The sequence below is a fragment of the Orycteropus afer genome, unplaced genomic scaffold (genome assembly GCF_000298275.1).
Source record: "Orycteropus afer afer isolate SDZICR_OR568_19922 unplaced genomic scaffold, OryAfe1.0 scaffold00040, whole genome shotgun sequence".
Lineage (NCBI taxonomy): Eukaryota > Metazoa > Chordata > Mammalia > Tubulidentata > Orycteropodidae > Orycteropus > Orycteropus afer.
In genome coordinates, this window is record NW_006921627.1 from 9094249 (window position 1) to 9114732 (window position 20484).

At 37.7% G+C, this 20484-nt stretch overlaps 1 protein-coding gene across 1 annotated transcript in view; it reads left to right on the top strand.

Moving 5' to 3' along the window:
• GALNT8 (polypeptide N-acetylgalactosaminyltransferase 8) overlaps nucleotides 1-20484 on the top strand; it is a 74251-nt gene that overhangs the window by 24520 nt on the left and 29247 nt on the right. The window contains exons 2-3 of the mRNA XM_007937191.1: nucleotides 2107-2371; nucleotides 18146-18312. Of these exons, the coding sequence (XP_007935382.1) occupies nucleotides 2107-2371; nucleotides 18146-18312 (432 nt within the window). The remainder of the gene's footprint in view (nucleotides 1-2106; nucleotides 2372-18145; nucleotides 18313-20484) is intronic.

Genomic DNA, 20484 nt, shown 5'->3' on the forward strand with positions numbered 1-20484 from the left:
TGTGTTTTCTTTGGTCTGTCTCTCAATCCTTTGAAGATCCCTAAAGATAATTCCTTTGAATTCCTTATCAGAGAATTCCAATGCTGGTTGTTCTTCAGGGATGTGTTCTGGGTCTATATCTGGCTCCCTTGTTTCTATCACTTTATCTTGCTTCTTTGTGTGGACTGTGATGGTCTGTTGTCTCTGAGACATTGTGGCATTTTTGTATTTAGATCTCTGTTAACTGTTTGTGAAGAGAAGTCAAGGGTGATTCAGGTCCTTCTTGGCGGTTTTTCATCATTGGCCTGTTGGTGGAGAAGGAAATGGTGGCTCTCGCTCAGTAAGTGAAGTCTCAGGAGGTGTGGGTGTAATTGTGTCATATGTGGATTGTTGCTGTCTTCCACTCCATTAGACAAAAAGAACAATTGAATAACCATTAAAAAAGTAAAAGCACATGGACAAAAAATGCACCATGTAATCACACAGGAACAGTAACCAAAAAAAGAAAAAGGGGGGTGGGGTGGGCAGGAAGAATACCTGCAATATCTGGGGATAGGGCAATAAGAGAAAAAAGGTACAGAAGGAGAATAATGAAGGAAAAAAATGGAAAAATAAAAACAAAGAACAAACAGGGTTAACCACGAGAAAGAAAAAAAAAAAATTGCAACCAAGAACAGGGAAAAGAAAAAAAGCTGAAAACTAGAACCTGGGAGGGGAAGAATAAATAATAATAGTAAAAAGGACAAAAGTAATAATAATAGTAGTAGTTTGAAAACAGACAAAAACAAGCAAACTAAAAAACAGATAAAAGAAAGAAAGAAAGAAAAAAGTCGGGGGAGGGCTGTGCAGGGTACCCAGACTCCGTCAGAGCACACAGACTGGGATAGAGTTCCTGCAGGCCTAGAAGGTGGATAGACGTGGGGGATGGCTGAACCTCCATTCACGAAAAGGGTGTAGGGTATAAGAGTAACAAGGGAAATGTCACACCTTTCCAGTCGTCTATGTCTGGAAGGTCCTTGGGGTTACTGGCAAGGGGAGCCTGTTCTTAAGCCCCTGGAATCTGGGAGAACACTGTAGCTTTAAATATCTAAAATGGTCAAGCTGCTTGTAAACATTCAAAATGGCTGCACCCTCTGGACAGACAGAAGTCCAGAGCTCAGTCTGCTGTCCTCTTTGCTGCCTCTTGTTTTATTCCTCACTGCCATAATTCTTAATAAACTCCATTCACTCTGACATGTGTTGCAATATGATTGATAAATTACATGTTCAGCCCTAACTTAGGGACACATGGTCTCTGAGTGGATTGGCAGTTGGCAGCACTTCTACTAAAAGGTTAATTTTTCTCTCATTTTTGTGGAGCCTAGAATTGAGTTTAAGAAACTCCAATGTGCTTATGTTGAGATTCTCCAACAGATATTTTACAGGGCTATTGTGAAAGGATGTAAAAAATAGATGGGAAAGTGCTCTGAAATTTATAGGCTAATTTCCAAATTCAAAGCATCATTTTACTCTTGATATTGCGGATCCTGGAAGACTTCCTCTGCAGAAAAGTGTCTTTTGCGTGGATCTGTCATTGTTCATCATTTTGAGTTAGGCAGTCTTTCTAAAATTTACCTGATCATCATGTTCAACTGGAGCAATGGTTAAAAAACTATAGAACCCCCAAGCTTCACCTCATACCAACTGAATCAGAATCTCCAGGGGTTGCTCAAGATTCTGTGTTTTCAACAAGTTCTTAAAGATATTCTTATGATCAAGAGGAGTCCATAAGTGATGCACATGGTTAACATGCTCAACTGCTAACCAAAATGCTGGAGATTTGACTCCACCTCATGTGTTTTCAGGGTAGAATTGTGCTCCACAGGGTTTTCAAGGACTTATTTTTCAGAAGTAGATTGCCAGGCCTTTCTTCCAAAGTGTCTGTGAGTAGATTCAAACTGCTAATCTTTAGGTTAGTAGCTGAGGGCTTAGTCATTTGCACTACCCAGGGACTCCTGTTCTGGGACAAAAACTTGTAAATCTTAGGATTTTAAGAGATTCATATTTCAAGGAAATTAGAATGAGTAGCTATGCTCAACCAAATAGCTGAGGATTTACTGAAATATTTTTCCCCTCCTTCATTTTCAGAAGAAACTATGAAATGGTCTATGAAGCGACAAGAAAATGTTAACAACACATTAAAGCAGGCAATGGAAGCCATGGCGAGTGAGACACAGCACAAATTCCACAAGAAACTCTTTCCAGACTCACAGCTTTTCAAGGAGTGGGGTGAGGGTCTTTCTGAGGCCCAGCAGAAAAAGGCCCAGGACCTCTTCCAGAAGTTTGGTTACAATGTTTACCTCAGTAACCAGTTGCCCCTCAATCGCACCATCCTAGACACACGAGATTCCAGGTGGGTTGGGCCAGAGTTGAGTGTCTCAGCTCACCAGGATCTCAGTTTGATTTGGGATGAATTCCATGTGTAATCAATGTCAAAGGTTAGGAAGAAGTTTTGGGGAGGAGGAGGTTAATGGGAAAGGAGTTATGGCATAGAAAGTTCTGGCAATCTGACTGAGCAGAATTCTTATTTTAAATTTTTATTGTGATTTAGGTGAAAGTTTACAGAGAAAAGTAATTTTCCATACAACATTTCATACACATTTTATTTCATGACATTGACAATTCCCCACAATGTAACAACAGCTTTCTTCCTACTTCCTCTTTGTAGTTACCTCTTCTCTGTGTCCTTCCCTCCCATGCACTCCCTTCCCCCAAACTACTTCCCTTTTCAAACACTGCCCTTCTGTTCTTCCATGATTGATCACTCCAAGGAGTACATCTACTTGATGTAAATGTTCACCCCATATGCATGTCTATTGTTTGACTGGAAGTCATAGGAGTGAGTTCAGTTCCAGACCTGAAAGGTAACTAGGGGCCATAGTCTCAGGGATCTCACCTGGCTCTATCAGACCAGCATACCTGGTCTTTTTTATATGATTTTGAGTTTTGTGCCACATTGTTCTCCCACTCTATCCAGGATCTCCTGCACAGATTCCCCCTCTGAGTGGTTGATGATGGTAGCCCTTCTGGTCTCATGATCATATAGGCTGAGGACTGCAAGATCTACCAGTCCCTTGGACTAATTGTTTCCATGCATCTTTGGTTTTCTTCATTCTTCTTAGCTCTGGATGAGAAGAAACCCATCGTTGCATCTAGATGGGTTCTATGAGCAGAATTCTTGCTTTAATCCAGTTTATAATGCCACCTCCAAGAAGATAACTGGCTGATCCAAATATTTTGCAGGTGAAGAAACTGAGGCCATGAAAGAGATAGGACTTGTGCAAGTCACTCCAAAGTTAACAGCTCTAGCTCCCGTCCTACTCTTTTTCTTAAATTCTCTGCTTGTCTTTCTCTTTGAAATTGAATCCAATTTAATGAACTCTTTCTCTCCCCTTCTATTTTCTCCTTCCACTGTTTTCTCTCTTTCTGCCTTCCCTTTCTCCTTCATAATTTTTTTTAACAACAGTGTTGTTAAGATATAAATTCACAAGCCACACAATTCACCTATTTAAAGTATACAATCCAATGTTTTTTAGTATATTCATAGGCATGTGAAACCATCACCACAATCAATTTTGTTGTTGTTACGTGTCATTGAGTCAGACCCGACTGATAGCGACCCCTCCTTGGGTTTCCGAGGCAGTATCACTATGGAAGTAGATTGCCCAACCTTCCTTCCGAGGAGTGGCTGGTGGGTTTGAATTGCCAACCTTCTGGTTAGCAGTCAAGTGCCTTAGGCACTACGCTACCAGAGAATATTTTTATCACATCAGAGAGAAACTCAATACATTTTAGCAGTCACTCCCTTTTTCCTCAAGACTCCTTCAGCTCAGGCGATCACTAATCTACTTTCCGTCTCTGTATTTGCCTGTTCAGGACCTTCATATAAATGGGATCATATAATATGTGGTCTTTTGAGACTGACTTCTTTGACTTAGCATAATGTTTTCAAGAGTCATCCATGTTATAACATTTATCATTACTTCATTCCTTTTTTTGATCAAATAATATTCCATTGTATGAATATCCTACATATCCTTTAGACGATATGGTAAACTTTTCGATGGTTTCCCCTTTAAGGCCATTATGAATAATGCTGCTATGAACGCTGGTGTACAAGATTTTTGTGTGGACATGTGTTTTTACTTCCATTGGGTGAAACCTAGTTGTAGAATTACTGGGTCATATAATAACTCTATCTTTAACCTTCTAAAGAACTGTACACTGTTTTCCTATAAACTGTAAACTGTTTTTTTTTTTTTTTTTTTCATTTCCCTGATGGCTAATGATGTTGAGCATCTTTTCATGTGCTTATTGGTCATTTGTATAACTTTTCTGGAGAAATGTCAATTCATATACTTTTCTCCATTTTTGAGTTTGTCCTTTCATTGCTGAGTTACAAGAGTTCTTTATACATTTTAGATATAAATCTCTAATCAGATATATGATTTGCAAATATTTTCTCCCATTCAGTGAGTAGTCTTCTTATTTCCTCTATGGTATCTTTTGAAGCACAAATGTTTTTAATTTTGATGATGTTTAGTTTATTGTTTCTTTGGTTGTTGCACTTTTGATGTCGTATGTAATGAGAGGTTATAAAGATATATGCTTATGTTTTCATCTAAGAGCTTTATAGTTCCATCTTTCACTTAGGTCTAATCCATTTTGAATTAATTTTGATATGTAATGTGACACAGGGGTCTAACTTCATTCTTTTCAATGTGGATATTCTGTTGTCTCAGCACCATTTGTTGAAGAGATTGTTCTTTCCATATTGAATTGTCTTAGAACTCAGAAGGAAGGTTGGGCAGTCTACTTCTGTAGTGATACCGCCTCAGAAACCCAAGGAGGTGTTGGCATGAGTCGGGCCAGACTCGATGGCACATAACAACAACAACAAGAACTTTTGTTGAAAATCAGTTGATCACAGATGTATTGGCTTATTTTTGGACTCTTAATTTTATCCCATTAATCTATATATGTCTCTCCCTATGCCAGTAATACATTGTCTTTGTTGTTGTTGCTGTTAAATTATGTTTGGTTGCATCATTGATATTTGCAACAAGTGACAGAATACCGTGTGAGAGTGAACCATGAGTCCTGTAGCAGGTATAGTGTTTTTCAAGAGTGAGGGCAATGTACTTGGGGTCTCATATTACCTCAGAGAGGGGCGTAGGTAAACCCACTGTCATTGAGTGAATTCTGACTTATAGTGACCCTGTAAGTAGAATTGCCCAGAGGGTTTCCAAGGCTGTAAATCTTTTCAGAAGCTTACTGTCTCATCTTTCTCCAGCAGAGTAACTGGTGGGTTTGAACTGCCAAGCTTTTTTTTTTTTTTTTTTAATTTTTTATTGTGCTTTAGGTGCAAGTTTATAGAGCACAGTTTGTTTTACATTCAACGTTACGTGTACATTTAGTTTCACTCCTCATTTTCCATCTCCAATCTTAACCCAGTCTTCTCCCCTCCCTGCCCAGTAAACCTGTCCCATCCCCCAGGGCTCCTCATAGTTATGTACTCCTGTGTGTTCTGCATTTCCAAGGTGCAAATGTTTCCCCTCTGGTGCCCCATGATTGATTGCTCCAAAGACTGCATTTCCATAGAATATGTGGGTGAATCACCCTGGGTTGAGTGGTCTGCATGTACATCTTGTTTACTATTGGGCTGAGAGCCAGCCCCTGAGAGTGAGTTTTATTCCAGGCCCAGAATGTATCCCAGGGCCATAGTATTGGGGGTCTCACCAGACTCCATCTGATCAATAATTCTGTTCATTATTGAGTTTTTGGATTTTGTTCCACCTTTTTCCTCCCACTCTCTCCAAGATCTCCAGATTTGATCTTTCCCCAGTGGTTGGCATTGGTAGCTGGGCACCATCTAGTTCTTCTGGTCTCAAGGGCCATCATGTCCCAGGGCTGATTTTTTCCAATTGCCCCCCCTCCCTTTTTTTAGCACTCTTCTTAGCTTCCAACGATAGGTGACCATTAGCTGCATCTTAGATGGCCTCTTGAAAGCTTTTACGATCCCAGTCACTACTCACCAATGTACATTGTGGAACAAGACTTTTATGTATTTTGTTGTGCCAGTTGACTCTGGTGTCTCCCAGTACTATGGTCCTGAGTAGGTAGATCCATTGGATCTCTCTCCCACAGTGTCTGGGTATCTGTGTCTGTGAGGGATTACTCTATGTCTGTCTTCTGTTGTTTCTGTAAGGATTGAAGGTATTTTGTAGTAATACATTGTCTTGATTACCCCAGCTTTCTAAAAAGTTTTTAAATCAAGAAGTATGAATCCTCCAATTCTTTTCTTATTTTTCAAGATTATTTTGACTATTCTGGAAGCTTGAAGTTCCATATGAATTTTAGGATCAGTTTGTTAATTGTTAATTTCTGCAAAGAAGTCAGCAGGATTTTGATAGCAATTGTGTTGAATCTGTAGGTCAATTTGGGGAGTATTGCCATTTGAACAGTATTAAGTCTTCCAATCCATAAATATAGGAAAACTTTCCATTTATTTAGATCTTCTTTAATTTTTTTTTCAATGATGGTTTGAGTTTTCAGTGAATAGGTTTTGCACTTCTTTTTTTAAAATTTATTCCTAAGTATTTTTCTTTTTTATATGATTATAAATGGAATTGTTTTCTTAATTTGATTTTCAAATTGTTTATTGCAAGTTTATAGAAACACAATTGAATTTTGAATATTGATCTTGTATCTTGTACCCTTACTATATTCATTTATTAGTTCTAATAGTTGTTTAGCAGATTTTAAAGGACTTTATATACAGCTAGTCCCTGACTTAGAGTGGGGTTCTGTTTCAACAATTCTGTCATAAATCAGTTTCATTATTTTTACCTTTTATTATTATTTTCATTATTATTGACTTTTATTATCAGTATCTTTATAAATCCTATTTTTATTTGTCTTTGAGCATTGAAAGAATTATGTATAAACTTACATACATACACATGTATATATATATATATCTATATATATATGTGTGTGTGTGTGTATGTGTATATATAAATATATATATATATGTATACATATATATATATATATAAATTTGGGTGAAAATTGGTTCATATACATTTTGTTTTGTGGCGTTGATTGCAATCCCCACAATGTAAGAGCACTCTTCCCACTCCCTCTCTGTGTTTACCATTTCCATTTGTCCTTTCTGCCTTCTAAGCTTTATCCTGGGCAAATGCTGCCCTTTTTATCTCATATGGTTGTTCGAAGGTGTGCTTACCTCCCTGGTGTTATTATTCACCTTACAGGTCTGTCTAATGTTTGGCTGAAAGTTGAGCAATGGGCTGATTTCAGTCCCAGGCCAGAAGGGTAACTAAGGGCCATAGTCTCTGGGTTCCACCAGTGTCTATCAGGCCAGTAAGCCAGATCTTTCTGAATTTTGTTCCACATTTTCTCCCACTCTATATTTTAATATATACTTACATAAAAAATACACAAATCATAAAAATTTACTTCAACAATGAAGAAGAATTGGCCGGCATTGGTATTTTGTCAGTTGTGGCAATAATTCCACTTTTGGAAAGTTCTGGATCATCTACATTATCTTTGGGAATAATATCTAGTCTGCCTCGGAAACCCAAGGAGGGGTCGCTATGGGTTGGGTACGACTCCACGGCACATAACAACAACAACAACAACATCTAGTCAGGGAATTAGGTGTGTCTGTATGTTCCTTTTCTTTTTTTCTTCGTATATTTCATACTAATATCGCATTGCTTCCCAAATAATTTATTGACTTTAGCAAAGTGATCAGTGCTTGGGTCTATGTTTTCAAGCAACTGAAGCCTCTGATTTAGTTCAGAAAAAAACTTCAACTATTTCTTTCACTGTAAAATTTTTTGACAACTTCTCTCCTTCCTCATTCTTTCTTTCTCTTTCTCTTTTTTAGTGTTTATTTTATTTTATTTTATTTTTGTGACTTTGGTGAAAATTTACAGAGCAAATCTGTTTTGTATTTATCAGTTCACACATACTTTGTCTCATGACATTGATTGTAATCCTCACAGTGCAACAGCTCTTTTTGCACTTTCTCCCTATAGTTACCTTTTCCCTGTGTCCTTCTTTCCTATGAATTGCTGCCCTCTGAGCTATCTTCCAGTGCAAATATTGTCCTTCTGATCTCCCCTGGTTGATTGTTTTAAAGAGTGCACCTACCTGGTGTAAATAGTCACTTTGTAGGCCTGTCTATTGTTTGGCAGGAAGCCAGGGAGTGAGTTTCACTCTACGCCTGAAATGTGATTAGGGGCCATAGTCTTGGGGCTTTCACCATTCTCTATTCAGCCATAAGCTCATTATTTCTTTCTTCAGCATTTCTTTGCTCTTTAAAATCCATTAAGCTCTGATTTGTCAATTTCTCTTCTTCAAGATCTATGAGCTTTTCCACATTGGCCATACCAAGTTCTAAATTCGGTGTTCTTGCAATATGGATGATTTCACACCAATCTCTTCCATCATATTATCCTAATCAAATGCTTGCAATGTGTTCACATAATTCAGAAATTTTTCTCCTACATACATTTTCCTGTAACTTCCTCCCTAGAAGATACAATGTTCCAGATACACTGAAGAATATTATGATTCTTGCAGAAATCACGTAATGCTACCTTACCTCCATCTGTTTCAGCTATTGCCTAAGCAAATATAATCCAAAGGTAGTGTGCCTTGAAGGTGATCAATGCAGCTAGATCCTAGGCTGAATCACAGCTGTTGCACTGGGAGGTGAATATAGCACTTTCACATGTTGATTTAGATCATCTGCACGAGGAGGATTGGAGCATTGGTAGTGCAGTAGTTAAAGCATTTGCCTGCAAATCAAAAAGCCAGCAATCTAAACCCACCAGCAGCACCTTGAGAAAGATGTGGCATTCTGCTCTTTAATGATTTACAGCCTTGGAAACCCTATGGGACAGTTCTACTCTGTCCTATGGGGTTGCTATGAGTAGGAATGGACTCAATGGCAGTGGGTATGGTTTTGGTTTTAAGTAAGGAGGATGTCCTGGGACATTATCAAGTAGCAACAGAATCTTGAAAGAAATGTTCTTTTCAAGTCAGCAGGTACACACTTCTGGGAAGAAAAATTTAGAAGGAAAAATTACCATCAAGGCCTTGGAGTTACTTCTATAGTAGACCTGTCAATATTTTTGAATGCTTGGGTTTTCAGAATGGTAAACAATTATTACTTAGTTTAAATTCAGCATTTCCTCCAAGTCTCTTTAAATGCCTTGAAACCACACTTTAACTCTGTCTCTTTGTGAATATAGGTGCCTTCTGGCATTCTTTCCCCAAAAACACCAGTTTTGTTCACATTGAGAATCTGCTGTAGTAGATATTTTTCATCTTGTATTATCTTGTCCAGCTTATCCTTAAAATTTTTGGCAGCTACTACATCAGCACTTTCTGCTTCTCCAATTACACGCACCTTATATACACCAACTCTGCATTTGAAGCAATGAAATCATCCCTTACTGGAATTAAAGTACTCACAATAGTCTTGCTATTCGTTCAGGTTTTCAAAAAGGCTGAATGCTTTGGTTTGAATTGCCAGTAAACTCATAGGAATCCTCTTCTGGATTTGGTCTTCTACCCAGATCATCAACAGCTTCTCCATCTTGTACACTGGCCCTTGCCTTTTCTTTGTTAAAAATATTGACTTTATGACAATAGCTCTTTTAACTGCCTCCAAAATCCTATTCTTATCCCTAATGATTGTCAAAATGGTTGAATGACATAGTCCTTCCTCACATGTTATTTTGCCAACTTTCTTTCCATTGTCATAGGTCTTAAAGATCTTCATCTTTATATCCATGTCTAGAGATTTCTTCACTTTCTTTTTTGGATTTGAACTTTCAGTGGCATGACTTCTTTGCTAGACATATTGTTAGGGATATAAGCAATGCAGGCATTATAGTCAGAGAACCTTGAACAATTTGGCTTCAAATTAACAAATGATGCTTTTTATGGTTCAAAATGCTGAATAAGATCATGCTATAGACCTGCTGTACAATGAAGTTGATGTCAGTGTCATAACAATGTGGTCAGAGTTGTACATGTGGGTGCAGTTCAATTGTTATATGTTGTTAGAGTTGAGCATTGCCCAACTTTCTATCCATTAGGACTGCTGACACCAATACCAACTTCATTGTAGACCAGGCCATTGCCTCCTATATGGCAGTGTTTTAAACAATAAGTGACAAAATTGAGTATTTGTGAGTAAATATCTGGGAATGATAGCATTAGCAAACTATGAACTACAACATTGTATGTAGTCCACACGACTAATAATAAGATGTACCAAAGAAACAAAGAAAAACAGATGGTCCAAAGTGCAGCTTATTATAACTGGAATACATCATAAGCTGGGGACTACCTGCATACAAGATTGTCTTCTGCAAACAGAGATAGTTTTAATTCTTTTTCAAGTTTGATGTTCTTGCCTACCACATTGGCTAGAACCTCTAGTATAATGTTGAATAGAACTGTTGAGAGAGGACAGACATCCTTGCCTTTTTCCTCATCGTAGGAGGAAAGTATTCACTATTTCACCACTAAATACGATTTTAGCAATGAGTTTTCAATAGATGCTTTTTACTAGAAATTCCCTTCTAATCCATATTTCTTGAGTGATGAAAGGATGTTAAATTTTGTCAAGTGATTTGCCTACCGCTGTTGAGATTACTGTATATTTTTTGTTGATTATATGGTGATATGATGTATTACATTAGTTGATTTTCACATGTTAAAACAACCTTGAATTCCTGACACAAATCACACATGATCATAGTGTATGATCTGTTGGTTTTTGTTTATTTTGGTTTTATTTTCAGTTAACTCAAGATATTTTCTAATTTCCCTTGTGATTTCTTCTTTGAGCCAGAAGGAAGTAGATATATAGCCACAAATGGGGAGGTGGGATGCCACTTCTCTACTAAGACCCACTGATTTCAACATGTAGATTAACCCTGACATAGTTATAAAAACTTCTGCCTAATTAGCTTGTGCAAAGATTGCAAAAATTTTTCGTCTTTCAGGGCAACTCCACTTGATTGGCAGTGATTACCTGGAGTATTATTGTGGGAAGACTTCTGATTTCATATGCTCAGAGGGCATGAGTAATATGATTTTGTTGCAATGCCTGCCATAGACAGGAAAGTGAGTAGTGTTGGCACTTTTGTCAATATTGGCCACTTGTGAACCAGGAGGCAAATAAGATGTAATTAATTTCCTTCTGGGTCCAAGGATTTAGGCCTCCATATGCGAATATAATGTGCTGCTATTAAGTGATAATTGAAATTGCCTTGTACTTATTTAATTTCACAGCATTCAGTTTTAATTCCAAAGGAATTAATTAACTCAAGGAACTGGGTTCAGAAAATATTCCTGTGAATGGAACATATGTATGAATCAAGAATCTAAATATATTTGAAAATGATCTGAGTCACATTGATACTTTTTAACCAAATTAAGACTCTTCCTGCTTGCTCCCCATACAAAATGCATGTGGCTCAGACTCATCAGGATTTCAGAGTTATAGCATTCTAGAAACTGCTGCAGTTTAAGAATTATTGGTAGATCATTCTATTGACTTTCTTTATGGTAGATATCATTCCGTGAATAAGAGCTATCACACAGAATTCTGAATTTAGAATAGACATTAGTTGCCATTTAGTCCAGGTTCCTGCTAAGTGAGATGCTAAAGTGATTGCAGTCACTAGGTTTCCCCAGCTTTCTGGATAGCTGTCCAGTATCAGAAAGATGCCAGACCTGGCAGTTCTCATGTTATCATGTTTTCTCTTTACCTTTCCAAGACTAAAGAAAGGATGCTCCTGTACAGGAGAGTGCCCTGTGGGATTCGAGAATCATTTAGCCAATGAATTGAGTTTGGATAGGTATTAAAAACCAATGAAAAAACAAGTGAAAAGATATAATAGGGAATCCACTAAAAAGTTGTAGGCAGGGCTGACTATATAATTTGTAGAACCCAGTGCAAAAGGAAAATGTGGGCCCTTTGTTAAAAAATAATGAGGATGTTTTTCTAGCTTTAAGGCCTAGAATTTATTCACCTTATTTACTTCTCCCATTGTCCCTCTCTCCCTCCTGTTACCGGGAAGGGGCTTGGTGGTTTTGTTCTGGGAGGAGTTGCTTAAGGTTATTTCTTCCAGCTGTCATCCAATCAACAAATATTTATTCAGTATCTTTTGTTGCACTGTCCAATATGGTAGCCATCAGCTATCAGTAGCTATTTAAATGAATTAAAATAGAATCCAATTTCTAATTTAATTTTTGATCACATTAGCCACACTTCAAGAGCTACCATAGTGAATGGCACAAATATACAACACTTCTATCATCACAGAAAATTCTACTGAACAGTGCTGGTCTGCATATTCCAGGTTAGGTGCCAGAAAAGCAAGGAGGAGGGACAGATGCTTTTTTAAATATTTGTTTTTTGGAACCGCAGGAGCCACATTTCCTGCTTTTCTTGACATAAGGTGGGGAAGAATGTGGGGTGTGCAAAAGAGAAGTGTTATGAAAGCATTTAAAATAGAGCCAAGAAGATATTCCAAAGCATGCATGGGCAACAAGGTGGAGGAAAGAAGATCTGAAGATAGCTGATAGGATTATGTAGATTAGAGGACAGAAAAGTTGAGCAGAGTTTGAATCATGTTCTAGTTTGACGTAATTACCTAATCTTACTCTCAATTAAATGTAAATTTATTGTCTAACCTTTCTGTGCCAGCCATTAAGAGCTGCCAACTGAGCTTTAAAGATTTTAAACTTAGTCTCCATCAGGCTCCTCTGCCTTTGCTTTAAATATTGATGATCCTCAGGCTTTAGCCCAAGACTCCTTTCTGGATGCAGCCTGAGTGATTTTATCCAACTCTTATGAATTCAATCACCACTTACTTCATGATGACTCTCAAATCCACACCTAGACTGTTCTGCTGAGGCCCCCGGGGCATATATGCCATGACTTACTGGGATGATTCTGTACAGAGACTCAGAGTTACCTCAGACTCAACATGGCTAACCTTAGTTTTTTTTTTTTTTTTTTAATTGTGATTTGGGTGAAAGTTTACAGAGCAAATTCATTTTCCATAAAGCAGTTCATTCACGTTTTGTTTTATGACATTGATTATAATCCCCATAATGCAACAGCTCTCTTCCCACTTCCTTCCTGTGGTTACCTTTTCCCGGTGTCTTTCTTTTCTGTGCATTCCTCCCTCTGAGCTTTATCTCTGCAAATACTGCCCTCCTGATCTCCCATGGTTGATCATTCTAAGGAGTGCACCTACCTGATATAAATGTTGACCTTAAAAGTCTGTCTATTGTTTGCCTAGAAGCCACAGGAGTGAGTTCAATTCCAGGCCTGAAGAGTGACTAGAGGCCATAGCCTTGGTGTTTCACCAGTCTCTATCAGACCAGTAAGCATGGTCTTTTTTTATGATTTTGAATTTTGTTCCATATCTGTCTCTCACTCTATCCAGGTTCTCCTATTTTTATCGTGTTCTTAGTGGTTGACAGTGGTAGCTGGGCACCATCTGGTTCTTCTGGTCTTAGGGTCATGTAGGCTGAGATTCCCGTGGTGTACTAGTCCCTTGGATTAATTGTTTCCATGTGTCTTTGGTTTTCTTCATTCTTCTCTGCTCCAGATGAGGAGAGACCAATTGCTGCATATTAGATGGCTGCTTGGTGTAGTGCCTAAGGCATTTGTCTGCTAACCAGAAGGCTGGAGGTTCAAACCCATGAGCCATTCCTCAGAAGGAAGATTTGGCCAATCTACTTCTGTAGTGATACCATCTTGGAAACCCAAGGAGGGGTCGCTATGAGTCGGATCCGACTCAAAGGCAGTGACTTTAGTTTTTGAATTGTAAGATCTAAACTTAAATTTATCAACTTATCTTGTTCCTAGCTCAGTGAGTTGTCCATTGTTCATGTAACAATGTCAACAACAGCAGCAGCCAAAGTAGTAATAATAGCAGCTGACATTTATTGAGAACTTTTTATTCAAGCATTTCACATTTCACATTTGATCGTCATAATAATACTATTATGTGAGCATTACTTTTATTATTTTCATTATTACCACTCAACAGATAAGGAAAGGGAGGCACTAAAAGTGTACCATAGAAGAAAAGGCCTGGTGATTTGCCTCTAAAAATTACAGGTAAGAAAACCTGTGGAGCAGTTCAACTCTGTAACACAAGAGGTCACCATTAATCAGAATCAACTCAACAGCACTCAATGACAATAGTAACCTTCCCAAGGACAAATAGAAAATGAAGAGGCTCTGACTCAAAGCCTGACTCTGGAGATTTTGCTTTTACTTATTGTATCTTACTCTTGCACCTCCACCATCACTTGGAAGCCCATTAGAAATGCAAAATCTCAGACCCCCTCCATATACCTCAACTCACTGCTGTGGAGTTGGATCCAACTTATAGCCACCCCTCCTTGGGTTTCTGAGACAGCATTACTATGGAAGTAGATTGCCCAATCTTTCTTTTGAGCAGTCTGATGAGTTTGAGCCGCCAGCCCTCTGGTTAGCAGTCAAATGTCTTAGGCGCTACCCCACCAGAGCTCCTCTCCATATACCCACTGAACCAGAATCCGCATTTTAGCAAGATCTTCAAGTGATTTGCACATGTTAAAATTTGAAAAAACATTGTAATATAGTGTTCTCTCCTTTATCTCCCACCTGCCCAACACATTCAGGTGAAAAGGGAACCAGATTAACACTATTTGCCTTATTTTCAAAGCCGTATTTCCTTTTTTTCTCCAAGACTACCCTAATAAAAGACTTCATACCAACCAAACAACAACCAACAGCCAAACGGAAACAAAACATAAAATCCCCACCAACTCACTGCCATCAAGGTGATTCTGATTCATGGTGACATCATGTGTTACAGAGTGGAACTGAGTTCTGTTGGGTTTTCTTGGTGGTGACTTTAACTGAAGCAGAATGCGAAACATCTTCCAGAGTACTGTTGAGAGTTGGATTTGAACCACTAACCTTTTGGTTAGTAGAAAAGTGCAAGCCATTTGCACCATCCAAGAATCTCATACCTTACTTGTATTATGTGGCCTCATGTGGCTCATTTTTTTCCATCTGTTCTCTTCAAGGCAGCCAGAATGATCTTTATAAACTGTTAGTTTGATCACACCCATTCTCTGCTTAAAATCCTTCAGCCCCTCTAGGATAAAATCCAAACTTGGTATAGTCTTCATTGCCCGTTGTCTACTTGTCCGACCAGCTTCATTTCTTGCCATTACTACTGAGCAATTTAGTTCTCTGAGGAATCTGTACTCCCTTGTGCCTCTGTGCATTCAAGTGTATTTTGGACTCTGCCTAAATTTCCCCTGAAATCTAAGGGGCTGCAACTTATATGCCTACAAGGTTTTTTTTTTTTTTTTTTTTCCATGTGAGAGAATGTGGGGAGGGGGCTGTGGTGAGCAGGGGGGCATATGCTCTGGGTAAATGTAGATCCCCTGACTGATCAAAGAAGGTGACTTCAAGTAGGAAAGTGGTCATGGTGAGATAGATGTTTGGTTTTTCAGAGACCGGAAGTCTGCAGTTTTAAAAAAATATTGGTAATTAATGTACATTTAAAAAAAATCTGTGTGCATCAAAGCTTCCATGCCCAGAATGGCAGAGTGTGAGGCATGGTGTTCCCTCTCCATAGCTAAGCAACCATTTGACTGGAGAAAATTATAAAAGCACAATCATCTAAAGTTTGTGGACCTTGTCCTAAGGGCTTACCACAAGTGGAGAAGGGTTCTTTCAAGAAAATCTATTAAATCTCAGGAAGAACAGTGAGAGTTTGTATCATTTGAGCCAAGGTTCACTCCCTCTTTCCTCCAGCTCTGTCATTAGGATTACAAATTTTTATCTTCTTTCAACAATTTTTAAAATCAGTTCTATAAAACAATATGCATATATTTATATTATTGGGATTGTAACGTATAGAAATATATTATATTTGATAACAGCACAAATGAGGTGAGTAGGGACAAACTATATGGGACTAAGAAAAATGATACTAGATGATAACTTGAATGTACAGGGGAAAATGAAGAGAATCAGACACAATAAATCAGACATAGTAAATAAGAAGACAAATATAACTAACAACTTCCTTCTCTACACTTCTTTGAAAGATTTAAGATTATATGAAGTAATAATTATAACAATGACTTATTGGATTTGTAAAATATATAGACATAATACATATAACAATAGCACAAATTGTGTTTGTGTGAGAAGAATGGAGCTATATAGTGTGAAGTTTCTTGATTTTACTTGACTTAACTTTATGTAAATCTAAAGTACATTTGGGAGCTCTGGTAGCATAGTGGCTAAGGCACTTGACTGCTCACCAGATGGCTGGTGGTTCAAACCCATCAGCCACTCCTCGGAAGGAAGGTTGGGCAATCCTACTTCCGTAGTGATACTGCCTCAGAAACCCAAGGAGGGGTCCCTATGAGTCAGGGCTGACTCGACGGCACATAACAACAACAACAAAGTACATTTTGCTAAGTTAGAATACATATGGTAAGACTTTGAGCAACTTTTAAAATAATTTTTAACATATAGAATTAAAATTATTTAAGATATTAAATTCTCACACTAAAAAATGTCAACATAATATAGAAAATTATAAAAGAGGAATAGAGGAACAAAAATATCATGAGACATAGTGAAAACAAAAAGCAAAATGACAAATATAAATATCATTATGTGAATGGGTTAGACAATCCAATCAAAAGGCAGAGATTATGAGATTGGGTTTTAAAAAGATCCAACAATGTATTGTCTTTAGGAAACACACTTTATATTGAGAGATAAAACAGATTGAAAGTGAAAAGGATGGAAAAAAAATATGCCTTGCAAATTGCAAGTTTGAGAAACTTGTCAGTTTTTGGTTTATGTATTTAGGACTCTGTTGTTATGTGCATATATGATTATAATTGTTATATCTTCCTGATGAAGTGACATTTTTATCATTATGAAATTCCCTTCTTTATATCTTATAACACTGTTGTTCAAAGACTGCTTTGTCTGATACTAGTCTTCAGAAGGTTAAACAAAGTTATAATATGACTCAACAATTCTACTCTTAGTGTATACCCAAGAGAAAGCAATCCAAATGTCTATCAACTGAGGAAGAGATAAACAATGTATTATAGACATACAATGGAATATTATTTGACCATAACAGTAATGAAGTAGTGAAACGTGTTATAACATGAATAAGCCTTGAAAACATTATCTTAAATGAATAAAGCTCATCACAAAAGACCTCATATTATGATTCCCTTTATATGAAATGTCCAGAATAGACAATTCTAAAGACAGAATATAGATTAATGGTTGCTTAAGATTGGCACTTGGAGGGGTTGTAGGGAAATGGGAAATGACTCTAGTAAGTGTGAGTGGTTTTTTTTAAGTGTGATAGAAATGTCCTAAAATTAGATAGTGTGATTTTTGCACAACTCTGTGAATATTATAAAAATAAATGACTAATACACTTTTAAATGGTATAATCTTATCACATGTGAATTGTATCTCTATAAAGATGATAAAAAAAGAATAAACCAGTGCCTAACATATGGCAAGCATTTCATTCATGTAGATTAAAACTTCAACTTAACTGTGTGTGTCAAGCAGAATTCTCTGGACAATTTATCTTGTCTTTATAGTGGTGAAGTAGAAAGTTTTGTCAAAGATGACTGAAATCGTAAGTTCATGGAGAAAGGATGGTGTCAGTGACAGAAAGAAAAGCACTGGCAAGGAGGCTAATTTGTGATGGAGGAGGAATTGAAATTCCTCTTGAGGCACATGGAGTGCTTAAAAGTGTCCAGTGATGATTAATCAAGAAATAGGTTTTATTCCAGTAGCAGAAGAATTTTAGATAAAAAAATATAAAATATCCTTGCTACTGTGATAAGTACTTGAGAGAGTTTCTGTTCTCAATGAATTTGGGGTACTGGTAGTTTGATTGATATACTATAGCATCACATACAGAGAAGGAGGAGATTAGGTAGTTATCTTTAAGTAATTAAAAATAATAAGTGTATGGCTATAAATAATCTTTTATAGGTGTCTTCAGAAAACATATTCTTCACAACTCCCATCCCTCAGCGTCATTCTCATATTCATGAATGAAGCTCTGTCTGTTATAGAACGGGCCATCACCAGTATCATCAACCGGACGCCCTCTCAAGTGCTGAAGGAGATCATCTTGGTGGATGATTTTAGCTCAAATGGTGAGAAACTTGAACAAGGAATAAAAGTAAAAGTTTCCATTTATCACTGTGCTGGTCTAGAAAGGGGTTTTGGCTCAGGGTTTAGGGCATCTTTGGTTACTAATGTAGGGAAGAGATAGGGACCTTTTATTGAGGGTCTATTTGACAAATAAATCTTCACAAAAATAAAGACATATGCAATAAAGTGAGAATGTGAGATTGCTAGAGCAAAATTCCGCTAAAAACCAAAGAAAAGAGAATGGCAGACTTCATTTGTGGAGATGAAGACATACCATGTTGTACAGTTGGCTTTGTGAAGAAGAAGTAGTTTGAGTAGAATGAACTCTGCCCTGGACATCTGAAGTCACCCTGGCTCTACTCCCTGACTCTGTAAGAAAATATTAGACAAGTCATCTCACATCTCTGGGCCTCAGCTTCTTCACAGGGCAGTTGGAAAACTTCTGAGGATATATATATATATATTTAACTGGTGTCACTGGTCAGGAATCAGTGCTCTCATTAACCATGGGAACACTAGGTAGATTGGGTCAACATAGTATAACTCAAAAGTCTGCTTTCTGATAGATAGAGGAAAATAACTGGAAGTTTCTACTATGCACGTGATAAGAGAAATTTACTATCTGTGTGACATTGGTGGCAAGTCACTCAACCATTCCATGCCATATTTCCTCATCTGTAACATGGGAAAAATAATGGTGTCTAAGTCACAGGATCATTCTGAGGATTAAATAATGCATGTACAGTTCTTACCATAGATATTGATTTTCAAAAACATTAGCTAGCGTTGTTAATCCTTGTTTATCTTGGTATCACTTAAAATACCACAACCTGGGGTTAGTGATGTTTCTTTTTCTTCTTTCCTTAGATGTAAATCTTCACTAGCAAATGTTTCAAGTAGCAACAAATCTAATCCAGGCTTTTCAAAATCACATTACTGTAGGTGGTATCCTGTATTTTCTCCTCAGTTTTAGGTAACTGCTTATTGACAGCTGTTTATTGAGGTTTTACCCAATGCTAGGTGCTGAACAGTGAAGAGGTGGTTAGAGATTTCAAAGAGTTCTGTTTTAACTGATAAGACAAGACATACCTATGGAAAGATATCTTAGTATATGAAGAAGGGTGTGTATAATTGAATGAACTGTCAGTAAGTACAAGAAAATCTAGAGAGAGGGATGGGATGATCTGGGGAGGCTTCCTGGAAAAGGAGGGCTTGAGTTGGGACCTGAAGTCTTGGTAGGATTTGAAAAGGCAGAGAATACAAGTGAAGACTTCAGTGGAGAAGACTGTAGGGAGCAGGGAGAAAAACAATGTGAGCAAAGATGCAAAAGTCAGACACATCTTGAACATGATCATCCTGGAATTCAGAATAAGGAGGGGATCGGTGGAGGAGCAAAGCCAGGAAAAGAACATATATTTACTTTAGAAGACTCATTGTCATTGAAGAACCTTTAGTTCTTGTGCTGGACTGTTGTTATTGTTGGGTATCCTCCAATCAGTTCCAACTCACAGCAACCCCATATGACAAAATAGAACTGTATCTGTAGGGTTTTCTTTTCTTTTAAAAATTCTGAGTTAAAATTTAAAATTGTTTTTGTTACTTAAATGTATACCAACTCTTCTTCTTCTTTTTTTTTAATTGTGATTTAGGTACAAATTTACAGTTTGTTTTACATTCAACATTTCATGTACATTTGGTTCCACTCCCCAATTACCATCCCCAACCTTAACCCAGTCTCCTCCTCTCCCTTCCCACTACCCACTCCCCCGTGCCCCTCATAGTTATGCACTCCTGTGTGTCCTGCATTTCCTCTGTGTGAATGTTTCCCCTCTGGTCCTCCGTGGGTGATTGCTCCAAGGGATGCATCTCCACAGAGTATGTGGGTGCATCACCCTGGCTTGAGTGGTCTGTGTGTAGGTCTTGTTTACTATTGGGCTGAGGTCAGCTCTTGGAAGTGAGTTTTATTCCAGGCTCAAAGTGTATTCCAGAGCTATAGTATTGGGCGTCTCACCAGACTACATCTGACCAGTAATTCTGGTCATTATTGTGTTTTGGGATTTTGTGTCTTGTTTTTCCTCCCACTCTATTTTTTTAAGCATAGGTACTGAAACAAGGCGGGCTTGTGCTTACTCACTGATCTGCACTGAACACGTTCCCTTGTTACCCTACCGAGA